Here is a 14,773-nt window from a genome sequence, read left to right as displayed (position 1 = left end):
CTTTGATTTGACTCCGTTTCACATTCGATCTGTTTCAACGAGGCGCAAACAGAGACCAGACGGCTGCAAGGCCGCATCCCTCTCCTCTCCCCTCCTCCTGTCTCCTCCTGTGCTCCTCTCCACTGCTCTCCACTACTCCTTCTCTACTCCTCTCCTCTGTTCTCCTCTCCTCTCCTATGTTCTCCTTTCCTCTGTTCCCATCTCCTCTCCACTGCTCTCAACTGCCTTGTTTTCCACTCCTCTCCTCTGCTCTAGTTCTCTCTCCTCATTGTGTGTTTACAGCAATGTGCTTGCAATTTCAGCAGCATTTACTCTGCATACTCCACAAGACCAATCAAACGCCTGCCTTTCCAAGGATGCCGAGTGGAGAACAGCTTGTAACATGTGTATACTGTAAACTGGATGAGGTTTCAGACCTGACCCTCACTCAACACCGCTCATCACACTCACATCCAAACAGCCTACATGCACTCACATACTACGCAAGGAAGGCACATGGCAAGGGTTTGTGTTCTTGACGATCCTGGAAGGTTCAAGGCTTGACCAATTGAACATGCTTGCGCACACACACACCCTCTCACACACCCTCTCTCATCTCCGACTGGGTTCCAGTCCACCGGAGGGTCAATGAGCAAGTCCAATGCAGAGGAGTAAAGCGCTACCACTTGGGGAGGAGAGCCAGCAGCCTCTCCTTCACAGAGAAGCAGCAGGTGATAGATTAGCTAGAACAAATTGGAACCATTACTCTGCAGGGTCCCTGGATCCCGTCAAGCTATGGGAGTGCAGAAATGTTGTCAGTTACTGTATACAAGCCTGCACCCCTCCGAACCCCTCCGAACCGTCCGTAACCACTCTTAATTTGATTCAGATGGCATCTGAGGCCCGTGTCACTGGCCTTACCTGGTGCATGGATACCCCCAAGGGAAATTGTACTGCGCCCCCCCACCATTCCTCAAGTAGAAACATAGACATGCACACACACATACATAATCCATGCGCACACACAGTAAAATCATGTGTGTTAATTTAACCCATTCAATCCGGGAACGCATCTACAAATGTCTTCTTAATCCTAATAATTTTCTGAAAACCGTATGTTGCTATGATTTCAGTGGTTCTCAAACTTTTTCATGTCAAGGACCCCCAAAATTATATGTATTTGGTGGCGGACCCCCAACCTATAATATTTTGTTCCAGGGACCACCCAGAAGCAAAGATTTGAGTTACCAATTTTTGCTTAAAAATATATATATATTCAAAGATGTGCACAAATGTCATGATTTTTCAAAAATAGCAGATCTACAAGCTCATAGCCCGGCACTCTGGGCCACGCTATGAGCTTGTATGTTTGCATTTTTGAATTGCCAAAGTATAAGATAATGGCTATAGACAAAATCGAAAATTGAAAAGATGCGTTCCCGGTCTTAATGGGTTAACTATGAGAGTGTCAAATGGACCCAAATGGACCCTCACGGGCATGACATCTACTGACAGTGGGTGTGTAATTGGACACTGTGCCACCTGTGTCTGACACGGGCGGTCTGCTGTCAAAGAGTCAAGCATGAGAATCGTCTGCAGATATCAAAAGGGGGAGGGAAAGAAAACAGCACTAGCAGCGCGCACACACACACACACACACACACACACACACACACACACACACACACACACACACACACACACACCACTTGGTTCAAAGCCGGGGCGGCGTCACGCGTGACCTCGCCAAAGAAAAGGCAAAGTAACCCGGGTAACTAGCATATTTGATCCCCTCCTCCTGTCCTCCTCCTCTCCCAATGAGGTGTGTGTGTGTGTGTGTGTGTGTGTGTGTGTGTGTGTGTGTGTGTGTGTGTGTGTGTGTGTGTGTGTGTGTGTGTGTGTGTGTCAGACCTTGATCTCCCACTCTCCGCAGTGCTAATAGAGGCTGACACATGAGAAGGGCCAGTGTGCGATCCCCCCCCCCAGCCTGTTCACATTAAGGCCCACACTTGAAAGGTATGTGCGCGCCAACAGAACCACCCCACCTCCGAGCCGGACCGCTCTCGTTCTACCCGCCCTACTCCTGACATCCTGACTGTCCCCGCGTTGAAACAGACGTCCATTCTGCCACTGAGCACCAAGGTGTTCCCAATAAAAACATGTGTGTGTGTGTGTGTGTGTGTGTGTGTGTGTGTGTGTGTGTGTGTGTGTGTGTGTGTGTGTGAGTGTGTCTATGTGTGTGTGTGTGTGTGTGTGTGTGTGTGTGTGTGTGTGTGTGTGTGTGTGTGTGTGTGTGTGTGTGTGTGTGTGTGTGTGTGTGTGTGTGTGTGTGCGTGCGTGCGTGTGTGCGTGTGTTTCTGTGCATGTCTCCACACAGCAGAATCCTGAGTATTAAAGCTGCTATCCGGAACTTACTTTAATGACTAATACATTATTTGATAAATCGGGAAAGATCGTGTCATTTTAGATTTTCGCGTTGGCTATTCAAAAATAGCAGATCTACAAGCTCACAGCGTGTCACTTCGCGCCGTGCTGCAAGCTTGTACGTCTGCTATTTTAGATTTTTTGTTTTTTAAACCTTGAAAGTGTTTGAAAAGTCTTTGAAAGTGTGAGAACTAGTGATTTAGAAGGCATTTGTAGAATCGGCCCCAGGCCCCAAATCTCCATAGTTTAGAATATTAATAAAATATACTCCACGCTCCATATATTCCACTGAGACATTAGACCCTGGTGTCGGGTAGGGCACCAACTGGTTGTCAAGTAGTACTGCCTGAAGCTCATGAGCACCATATCTCCACAGGCCAAGCAGTGTGTTTTAGCTGCTTGGTACGGTAGAAATGTGATCTCATGCGGGAGACTAGTGTTCCGATCCCAGGTAGGACATAAAAGTTCAGCATTAAATTAACTCAGGATTTTGCTGTGCTGAGCATTACTACGGAGCACATGTGAACGTCATTTAAAAAAAGAAATGCTTTGTAATCCACCTCTTGACATAAGTGCCACAACCTTTAACAATCATTTTTAAAACTACATTTTTTTTCTTTTCATTATTTTTGCTTCCTTTACAATCCTCAGTGGTACTTTTGTCCATGCGGATCCATTTGGTTATATTTTTACACTCTCAGAGTTCAATTAATACAGATACTTTTACAGTGCAGGCATCCCCCCCCCCCCCCCCCCCCTCACACACTTTTACACCTACAGCTTAGCGGGCTCATTCTGAAAGCAGCACGTTAAACGTGATGGCCGAGAAATAGCGGTACTTCCTCCAGGTAATCCTAGTAGTTGAGATTTAGAGTGTTAAAGAGGTGAGGTGGTGTGCATGAGTCAAACAACTCTTTATCGTTGTATCGTGTTCTATCTGGATCCATCAAAATAAGGATTTGCAGCTTAGGCCGTAGTACTTATAAGCCCGTCATGGCTTGTAAATAGCTGATGTGTGGGTTTTTATTTTTTTTGTTGTGAGGTTTTAGTTTCATCTCTCTATATCTCCTTGGCCTGGATAGTGAAACCACATGGAACATTACTGTACTGGCCATCTTTGTCTCACACGCATGCATGTGCGCAAGCACATACGCACATGTGCGTGAGCGTTCACACACACACACACACACACACACACACACACACACACACACACACACACACACACAATCACACACACAATCACACAGTCGCACACACACGCTAGCTCCAGAGAAAGGACCGAGCTGAGAAAAACGACACGGATGTAGTCGACATGTGGCCATATAACGCTGCTCTGTTATTTTATTAGAGTTCTGCAAAAGATTCATCTTTTGACGCAGTTCCACGGCTGTAAAAAAGCACTGATCTGCTCCACCGGTTTGGCTGGAACCGGGGGGGGGGGGGGCGTGCAGATGTGGCCCCAGGAGCAAGGAGGGCGAGTTGGGGACGGGGAGACCGCTGTGGCCCTTTCTCCTCTCCAGAGGCCTCCGTGGAGAGTTCTCTCAGAGTTCACACTACTTCAGATCCAGATACACTTTATCCTATCTGTCATTCTCGTGTCAATAGAGACGACATGAAAACTTCCCCTTGAAAGATTTTATTTTCAGTCCCTCAAGGAATGCCGAGATTAGAGGTGTTAAGTGTTTCAATCACTTGAACTCCAGTATGTAATAGGTCACAGTTCATCCCGTTGTGGGCGTTGTGCGGTTTTAGTGAACTAATGAATTGGCTCAAGGCTACACTTAAACTCTGTTTGCAATTTGTCACAATTTGCATCAGTGAAACAGTTTTGGGCACAGGACCAATGCACATAGAAATGTTATGATTTTTTACACTGGGAATGTACAGTTGGTTAGTGGGCGAAATAGGGGAGGTCAGTAAAACGGCATTCCAGTGTAGTGACTTAAATTCTATTCGCCATAAAACAAAGTGGCGCGTTCACCACCCAGAGAGGCAACCCCCTGATTGTATTCAGCTGGGGGTTTCATTCTTACAGATTGAGACGACACACTGAACCAGCCACAGACATTTGACGACTTTACTAGCAATCAAAATAATAAAACCACCCATAAAAATACCTCAAATTATTGATCCGATGTGCAAGTTGGGTTTGTTTTTCTTTATAGTCCTAAAGTAGGTTATACTTTCAGCTTGGCGTGCTATTATTGGCATGTCATTATAGGCGAACATTTTCAGAAATGTATACACATTTTCAAATTGTTCTTTTTTTCCTTTTTTTTACAGACTCACAAAGCGTCGCAATGCAATTCGTTGTGATCTTGTAGACTGGCTATTTTCGCTATAATCATCATACAACGAAGTATATAGGGCTTAAGTGGTTAGACATGGGAGGACAGTTACCTGGTGTCACTGAGCTGTATCGGTAGCAGTGCTGCCAGGTGGGATTCTGACAGGTTAAGCAGGTAATAAACCCCCTGCAGACAGACTGGAGCAGGCCAGTGGGGGGAGGGGGAGCCAGGGAGCACAGCCCATAATCAGGACCAGGTCCCTTCGCCGTGAGATCCGGGCAGGCAAAACCCCGGCCACGGCCGTGGTCCTGGTCCGCTCCGAGGAGATCAGGAACAGCTTTACCTGATTAGGGGGAGGGGGGAGGGGAGCGATTACGGAGTCGAGCAAAGGGAGGAAAAGGCAGAAAAGGTGGAGTAATAATGACAGTGCTGAGCAAAGCAGTGGCACCCAGGCTTTTTATGACACCAACACTGGATATATTTCCTGTTGACAAGACAACTGGAAATGATACCCAACATAGCAGATTCCACATCCTTCCTCGAACACTCACACTTACTGTAGTAGCTCCTTTGACCATGCCACTCACCAGTGGTGGAAAGTAACTGAGTGCATTTACACCAAGTACTGTACTTAAGTACAATTGTGAGGTACTTTAACTTTACTGGAGCATGTCCAAATTTAATTTTTTCAAGGTATTTTTGGGGGCTTTTCTTCCTTTATTCATAGGTATAGTAGAGATACAGAACAGGGAGAGAGAGATGGGGAGAGACATGCAGTAAAGATCGTCAGGAAAGATCTACAAGCTCACAATGCGTCGCATCGCGTCGCGTTGTATATTTGATGCCAATTCTTTTGTACTTTTACTCAAGTACATTTTTATTGCCGGACTTTTACTAGTAACAGAGTGTTTCCGCATTGCAGTATCCACCACTGCCACTCACTTCCACTCAGTTAAAATACAAAGCTTTTTCAAGGCTGGCTGTGTGCATGCGTGCGTGTCTGTGGGCGTTATTGAGGGAAAGTGTGTGTGTGTAAGGTGCTCATGCTCATCATGTGTGCCTGCCTGCATCTCTTGGCAGCGTTCCCGTTCATGTTATCCAGCACTCCTACAGTACCTGTGAAGGAGACAGGCTGCTTAAAGGCATTGTAGGGAGTTCAGACATAATCAAAGAAAAAAACTGTTGTCAAACACCGCCCCTCCAGCAGTTCTTTTCCCCGACCACCAGGGGGTGACGCAGGAGGGACTTTTTAAATGAGTCATGCCCAAAATAGGTTGCCTTATGCGGATACAATTCGCGGAAATACCCGACCCTACGGTTCTCTGAATTTATATTTTTAAATAGGCTCTTTCATGATAAATTGACCACATATATGAAGCTAAACAACTAAATTCTATCCAAACGATTTTTTAAAAGTAAATTGTGTGCCTCAAAAAAGAAGTTTGAGAGCCTTTTAAAACCGAAAGTAAAAAGTTGATACGGGCACGGACGCGCACGGACACGCACATGCGTGCGTTAATTTACGACCCGGACATAAACAACATGAACATAAACAGAAGGGAAAATACGGATTTCAGACAGAGGACTGTGTTTCAATGAAGGAAAACACCCCAGCATCATTATATAGTGGCTGATAGAGGGGAGAAAATGCAAAATATATATATATACATATTTTTTAAATTTAGGCTTAATGTTCCCTACAATGCCTTTAAAGCCCCTCTGAACATTGACGCCTTGATGAGACCATGAAAAACAGCTGCACTTGTTTTCGGGTGGAGGGGGGGGGGGGGGGGGGGGGGGCTCATCGTCATGACCAAGTGGAAAAATAGGATAATGGAAGTGGTGTAAAACGGCATTGAGTTAATTCATCTATCTGCGTAAATTCCAGTCAAGTGTTTGAAGGCCAGAGTAGAGAGGCAGGATATAGAGACAGAGATAGGGAGAGATGAGAGATTTCTGGGTTTATATGGTTGGCATGGAGAAAAGATTCTATTCAGCTATTCCGCACTGTCACGTTACATTGAGACGGACAGAAATGGAATGTGTGTGTGTGTGTGTGTGTGTGTGTGTGCGCGTGCGTGCGTGCGTGCGTGCGTGCGTGCGTGCGTGCGTGAATGAGAGCGAGAGTGAGAGCAAGAAAAAGAGGGAGCGATATCAGTGAAAGCAGACCCAGCTGTGATTTAACAGGTCTTTGCATGCAAAGCTCAGTGATTAGATGGAGAGAGAGAAGAGTTCAAAGAGTGGCTTATGAGACGTGGTACAATGCAGCATCTCATGGATTAGATAACATAAGATCTGCCGGCTGACTGGAACGCTAGTGGAAGCCATCTTTGGTCCGCCTAGAAGGGGTGCACCCGTGTTTATACAGGGCATCAGTAGTATGTCTCGATGAAGGCAGGCCCCAGGCTGACAGTTAATTTATTCAGTTTGGGTCCTGCTTTGAAATAGTTTAAGAGCCCCTGGTTTCACCCTGACAAAGGCTAAATAGTCTGTCAGCACTATATGGCCAATCATAAAAATGGATAATAGATTACTGTCCCATTCATGAATGGAAGGTATGCAAGACTGGGAACATGCATACACACACATGCATGCATACTCATAGAGTTCTGGAGAAGGCCAGGAATAGCTAATAAGCTATAAGTTAAGTGTACATCTTAATGTGCTACAGTATATTACCCCGCGGTGAGGTAATATTGTTCTGGAGATGTAAAATCATGTTTTTATCACCTGCCAAAAGACTTTTCCTCTCCCTTTCCTGTCCTATATTCTCCTTAACTCTCCACTTCATAAACAAAAGTAAGCATAGGAGATACTCCCATCTTTTATGGAGACCTAAACTATAAAAAATAATACTAGCTTGTTAATAAATATTATTACATTATAATAAATATCCCCTTTCTCTACTCTGTATTGTGGCACACAAAAAAAAAAGATAAAATGTATAATCACGTTAAAGAACATAATATGTTAAATATACTCAAAAGTCAAAACCCCCAAAAGCAGCCCTAGTACTATTTATGAGGTAACATATTATTTTTCTGTAGCATCACTTTATTCAGAGGATTGGTCCTCAGGAAGCCCGCTGAGTGTATGCTGACTGAGCCATTGGCTGGGAGCTGCCTCTCCTTATTCATACTGACACAGCTAACTCTTTCTGGATGGAAATACCTCGCATCGCCAGCGACCTTTATTATCCATTATCAGTGATACATGATGATAAGTTAACACTGGCTGCTGATTTAATATTATTTGGTAATACTCGTACGGTGGATATATGTGGGGCGACACATCAGGGGAGTTACGTTAACTTGTCATAAAGCTTCTCTGTCAACACCATTGTGAGCACAGTATTGTAATATCCTTTCATTCTCTCTCTCTCTCGTTCTCTCTACCCCCCCCCCCCCCCCCCCACCCCCCCTCTCCCATTTCCTTCAATCCCTTCCTCCTTCGCTCCTTCTCCTTGCCTCCACAGCTGAACTGAATGTTGAGCTATCACGTCCCCTCAAGATCAACCCCACGCTGGCCAAGCTGGAGCAGGCTAAGTCCTACCTGAGGAAAGTCCTACCAGAGCACATGCACGATGCCTCCAGTAAATCAGCCTCCGCCTGCTCCTCCCCTCACTCCTCTCCCGCCAAGGCGTCCCCCGCCCCCGGAGCACCTCCCAGCAGGACCTCCCCCTCACACTCCCCATCGGCCCAGCATCAGGCCTCGGCCCTGGACCACGCCAGCAGCAGCCTCAGGGCGTTGGCCCAGTCCTTCCACAAGATGTCCCTCCGCACTGAGCAGATGATGGTCGTCATGGAGACGGAGGCTCATCCCATGAGGCCCAGTGTGACGGCATCAGTGTCGGCCATGACGGGCAGTCTGAACATGAAACCTGGCCCCAGGATGGAAGGTGAATGTTTAACACCATGGCTTTTATTTGTTTCTGAAGTACAAGGTTTTTATGGCGTATGTGAAAATATAGCAGTTATTGTAGAATATCTTTTGACGCATGAACCACAGTGCAGTAGTCCACCGCCTTTGCTATGTCCTGTTCGGACTCGGGAGTATAACTGCCGCACAGTACTTATTTATCCTCCTCAAGACCATTTTAAGTTCTTCAAACACCAAGTTACAAGTGTGTCAGAGACAGGTTTTTTTTTTTACTCAAGTTTGAACAGAAACACAAAACCTATAGTTGTCATTGTCTTAACCAACAAGTAAAACCATCCACTTACAGCTAACGTCAATGCGGTATTACCTGAGAAGTCACCCTAGTCCCATAATGTGACCTGGTAAGCCCTCGTTTGTTTTCTGAACTCCACCAGGAAACCATATATCCCTGTTGTCTAGCCCTCTGAGGCATAACTCAGGTCGCATGGCCTCCTAGGCTTAAGTCAGCCTGAAACATCTTTCCGTGGTTATAACCACTACAAAGACTCCGTGTCTGAGGAAATGACCCATGTTGCATCACTGTCATTCACCCAGGACCTAGCTCACCACGCAACCCAGTAGGAATGGCCACAGCCCTGTTGGAGATGCTATAGAATTACAGTTGTGCCCTAGCTCAGAGAAGAAACGCATGGTAGAGAGCACTTCATTTTGTTGGTGACATATAGTACGCATCCCTACACAGTACAGTTTGGAGTTCCAGTTTTGATGCACTGGGATAAAAGTTTATTAGCAACAAGATTGTAATGTTGAAAATGTTGGCTTAGGAAGCAGTTTTGTTCAACAGATGTTCAGAGGGGTTGTATAAATAACTCTGTTCCAAATATGCAGGGTGTAGCATATGGAGTTGCTGGTCTCAGTGAATTATTTTACTCCTACACTCTGGTGCATTAAGTCATTTTTTTTGATAAAACAAAATGTTAAAAAGTTAAAGCTCTCTATTTTGATATAATAGTAATCATTACTATAGAGTGCTTCCCCATCTCTCCAACTCTTTGATAAACAGAAAATACACTTTCAGGTGAATCGCCAATTTCATCCAATCAGGAGAGAAAACCCATTTATCAGTTTCAATTTTATAGTGTTACAATTCCAATTTTGTCTCGTCACTTCCAATTTCACTTGTTTATCCTGTATCCTGTATGAGTTCTCTCTCCTGATTGGATGAAATTGGTATCCCAACCTGAAAATGTATTTTCTGTTGTTTACTAAAGAGCTGGAAAGATGGGGAGACCCCTGTTACTGAACAAACACTCAATAACAAGGAGCTGTTTCACACTTATTTCCACAAAGGAATATCACTTACAGTACACCCCCTTTAAACGATTCTTTTTAAAATAATTGATTCATAATATTCAATATTAACAAAACAAACAACAACAACAAAACATTGCACAAAACCCCAGGTATTGTTTCATTCCAAACAAAGTTCTCAGATAAAAAATTTTGCCAGCTTTTAAAGGTCTCACCTTGCTCACAGAGACTATACTGCTCTGGTTTAAACTGGATTATGCAGAACTGTGTTTTGGCCAACAGGCTGACATATAGAATTATAGAGAGGTCAAAATTTATTATGACTCTAATTTACCTTTTTCCCCCTGGACTGTACTAATGTTCCCTCTCTTTTGGTCTCTGTCTCTGTTGCTTAGTCAGCCCCCCTCCTACCACGCTCGCACGCACGCTCGCACACTCGCTCACTCGCACGCACGCACACACACACACGTGTGCGCGCTCGCACACACAGTGTTAGATGAATATGTGCTATTTCTTTGTTTCTAAAGAATTTGTCAAGGTTACGTATGCTGATAGTGAGAGAAGTTGCCAGCATAAAAAAGCCAACTAACATCAGTTCTAATATCACGTCTAATATTGCTGCTCTGTATGCACGTTAGCTAAGCTCTCCTCAGCCAAAAACAAGGAGAGCTGTCAGTAAACTGTAAAGTGAGAAGTTCTGCTTGGTCTTGGGGCCAACGTTTTGCTGTGTGTGTGCGTGTGTGTGCGTGTGTGCGTGCGTGTGTGCGTGCGTGCGTGCGTGTGTGCGCGCGCGCGCGCGCGTGCGTGCGTGCGTGCGTGCGTGCGTGCGTGCGTGCGTGCGTGCGTGCGTGCGTGCGTGCGTGTGTGTGTGTGTGTGTGTGTGTGTGTGTGTGTGTGTGTGTGTGTGTGTGTGTGTGTGTGTGTGTGTGTGTGTGTGTGTGTGTGTGTGTGTGTGTGTGTGTGTGTGTGGTGCGTGCGTGCGTGCGTGTTTGCACATGTGAGAGATGTTGGTGTTGATATCGGGAACAAAGCCCAGCCCTTCATCAACAGCTGCTGTTATTGTTGCCCTGCTCATAATCAGAATTGCTAATGCTGTTGTTAAATTAAAATGCGTCCAAGTCTGTTTTTTTCCAGTGGTTGTTCGGTTCGTCTCTCTTTGGAAAGTATTGCTAGATTTGACCGTGCACGGAGAGGGACAGTTAAGAGACGAGGGGATTAGAGCCCAACCAATGCCAGATTTTGGCGTCCAATGCGGCTCATGATTTTGGAGAGTCCTAGACCACCGATTACTGATGGTTTGACCGATATTTTATCCTTCTATAAATCCACAAAATTGCTGTGTGGGTGCGTGTCCCCCCCACGTATCTTGAGAACTGCCCTACCGATCGACTTTGAAGTCGGTTGGATCGGCAGTTGTCAAAAAATATTAATAATTCTACCAATCCTCATATATGGAGTACAATACTGTCATCAATATGACTTCATAGCACTGATGTCATAGATTGGCCTGGACTCCATATTTTGATTTGGCTGACACAGACCTCCATATATGAGCATAAAAGGGACACAGGCAGGCAGATACATACAGTGATCATCATACCTGTACGGGCATAAAAGGGACACAGGCAGAAAGACAGACAGACAGATATCTCCATATACAGTATGGGCATAAAAGGGACACAGACAGACCGGTACAATGGGTATTGCATAACCGGAGGGGCATGCGTTCCCAACGGGCATCTTTCCCAACTTGCATCGTTCACGAGTAGGCTGGTGCCCAACCTGCAAAAAAAAACACATGGATAAAAACACAAATAACTTTTGCATAGATAAAAACATTAAGTATATTTGTTGCTGTCCGGCAGAAACCAGCTAACTCCATTTTGACGCTTTTGCATTTTTTTCCATAAATAAGGGCCATTGAACACCTTTTACGTCTGTGTGTTGGTCAAAAAAATATTGAACCAATGAAAAGCATTAAAAAGCGCTTCTAACAAAACCAGCTAACTCCATTGAATCCTCAAACTTTCTGCTAAACCAGCTAAGTCCAGCAAAGGGGGGTGGAGTTAGCTGGTTTTGCTGACTCCAGGCTCCACCCCCTTTTGACCTCCAACCTCATTGTGTGCTTGGAGTTTCATTCAGCTGTTCTTATCAATGATGAACAAAACCTCCTAACTCCACTTTTTTTCATTTCCTGAAAAATGAACATTTTTGAGTTAGCTGGTTCCTGCCGGACAGCGGAGATATTATAAAGGTAGGGTAAGTGATTTTTTTGGTTAAAATTAGTGTTAAAGTTGTACAGTGCAGATTTCAAAAAAACGATTTTTAGCAGCCTCTGGTCATTACCGTCACTGCAGGCCGTTTGTTTATTACTGCGTTACCCAGAATTCCATTTGTTTTCACCGGAAGACGGAAGTGTTTCAAAAAGCGTTCTTTTAATTGTTTTATACGATCTGTGGATCGTTTCTCTTAGCCAGTTGAGCTTTAGTTACCGTGAGCTGTGTTTTCTTTTTCTGTTTTTTTTCGTTCTTCAAATCATACCATCTGTTAAAATCAGCGTGAGTTTCCTTTTTGTTATTAGCGCGGTAGTTCCTGGCCAAACAGGAAACCGGAGCATTTCCGCTTCCATTTTCCGGCCAGATGACGTCATTTTCGCGGGACAGTCAACCCCGACCACGTTCAATAGAAAATATATAAATAAAAGGCTTTCGGGGGTGAAATTCATGGAGTGGGTGTTGTGAAACATTTGCCACTCACAAAAGATATACAATTTAACTTTAGTTTTATTGAAAAAGTTACCTAGCATTACTTTAAATAGCTTTTTATTCTGATTGAACTCATATCTCAGATAGTGCATTAACCTTTGCTTTAAACGTTTTGTTTTAACCAAAAAATATCACTTACCCTACCTATAAACTTCAATATATGAAAATACAATTTTCCCAAATTATATAATGAACAAGTCAATTTAAAATGCACACATGAACAGAACGTTTTTTTAAAGAAAACTTTTAAAAGGTTAAAAGTCAACTAATGGCCGATATACAGTATGGGCTGAATCTATATACTGTACTGGTTAGGCTCTGGAGGAGATAACATGCAACATGCAGCAGGTCTGACAAGCAGCATGTTAACCATCCAACCTGACCCCACAGTATCGCAGATGGATGGCATGTACTGTAACTCAGTCAGCTCAGCTACAGAGCAGACTTAGTGATGGGGGGGGGGGTTGCTCAGAGAGGGAATGGGACATAACTGGATCTGGCCTCCCTAAGCGCCTGCATCTGTTTTACAGATGTTGTTATATAGGGTTACTTCAGATAAAATGATTGTCGAAATTTTTAATTAAAACCTCAAACAATTTGCACTTTGTTTACTCGAATCTGCATAACTGCACGGTGAGACAATACTCAACGCTGCTGCCCCGCACTGATTTTCACCAGCTTTTCAGCTTTCATCTACGATTGATGTGTTGACTCTGATAAACACAGTTGGAAACGGCGGGGCATGCGACGCAATGGAAAAAACTAAAACAAATAAGAGTTTAGAGACTATTGTGCTCATATGAAAGCTAATCCCCTCTGCCGCCCAGCAACCGCAATCCCCCTCCCCTTCACTTTTGGATGATTATTTTTAGCCGTGCATTGCACATTGTACACCTTTTGAAAAAAAGAGATCCTTCACAGAGAGTCCTTCCTTTTTGTTTACAGTAAACACAGAAAACATACATTACAGCTCAGTGAATGCACTTTTTTCATGGATATTGTTTTCCCTGTGAGTGCCAGAAAATTGAAACAGAGCCTCCGCTGTACTGAGGACATTACAACATGATTGAACCCAAATAAAGATGTTGGGATCAGCGGCGTTGGTGTTTATAGAGTTCCACAATCTGACTCGGAGCTCTTTGAACCACCGATCATTCTTACTGTAGGACCGCAACAAAGAACAATGACAACAACATTGAACCAGTACTTCTGAACATCATTAGTACTGCACATCATTTGTACTTGTGAATATCATTTGGTACCTCTCTCCCACTCTTTCCGTGCGGCTTAAAGTTATCAGTCACCACGACTGATTTCAGTCATTTGGATTCCATAGAGTCCAACCTGTCTTTCTCTTGGCTTTCTCTAAAGGATGAATTATACAGTACAGTTCTTACTTCATCTATGCATACGGGCCAGCTCACAAAGTGTTGTACTCACGCCTTGTGAGCTTGTAGATTGGCTGTTTTCGGTGTGCAGCACGGCACGCAACTGAGTATGAACCAAGCGTAACCCTAACTCATGTAAGCAAGCCCTCCAGTAATAATAGATACACTAAAGTTATTTTAAGATGAAAGAGTATTTGATTTAAGAATCACCTTTCATAAACCCAGATGGTCTCGGATATTTCTGCGATTTCTTCAACTGGTTGGCTGTACGTAGAACAGCACGAACATAGGTTTAGGACTGTAATTCCAAAATATCATAATTGTGCTAATTGTTTAGGAAACAGAGGGCTAATGTTTCACCAATCGCATATCGGGACTTGGCCAATCAACACTAGTTTTTTTGCTTTAATCTTTGAATCTCTCTCTCGCTCAATCGAGGCACACACATTGTAGTAACTGCTGTAAAGTTAATGCTGTCATCATTTGCAGTAGCACCATATTTGATTAATGGGTTCATTCAGCTGCCCTTCCTTACATAAGTTTTGTATGCATTTTGAAATACATTAAAGTGTTATAATACAGTATATTGTGGTGCATTCATGGAAATCATCCTTATATTTCTTTTGATCGACAAGTGTACATTATAAGTTCATAGCCGGAATAGAAAGCGTATTCCCATGGAAAGTATGTAAAGTTCACACGACGCAGAATGTCCTCCTGAAACACAGTTTTTATT

At 44.0% G+C, this 14,773-nt stretch overlaps 1 protein-coding gene across 4 annotated transcripts in view; it reads left to right on the top strand.

Annotated features, from left to right (window-relative positions):
- vps13b (vacuolar protein sorting 13 homolog B) overlaps positions 1–14,773 on the top strand; it is a 443,292-nt gene that overhangs the window by 313,635 nt on the left and 114,884 nt on the right. For all 4 annotated transcript variants that reach the window (XM_084052011.1, XM_084052012.1, XM_084052010.1 and 1 more), the window contains exon 38: positions 8,170–8,592. In XM_084052011.1, the coding sequence (XP_083908137.1) occupies positions 8,170–8,592 (423 nt within the window). The remainder of the gene's footprint in view (positions 1–8,169; positions 8,593–14,773) is intronic.

This window comes from Gymnoscopelus microlampas, assembly GCF_963454915.1.
Source record: "Gymnoscopelus microlampas genome assembly, chromosome: 3".
NCBI classification, from domain to species: Eukaryota; Metazoa; Chordata; class Actinopteri; order Myctophiformes; family Myctophidae; genus Gymnoscopelus; species Gymnoscopelus microlampas.
Note: the sequence above shows the minus strand (reverse complement) of the source record. Positions and strands in the feature narration are given on the sequence as shown.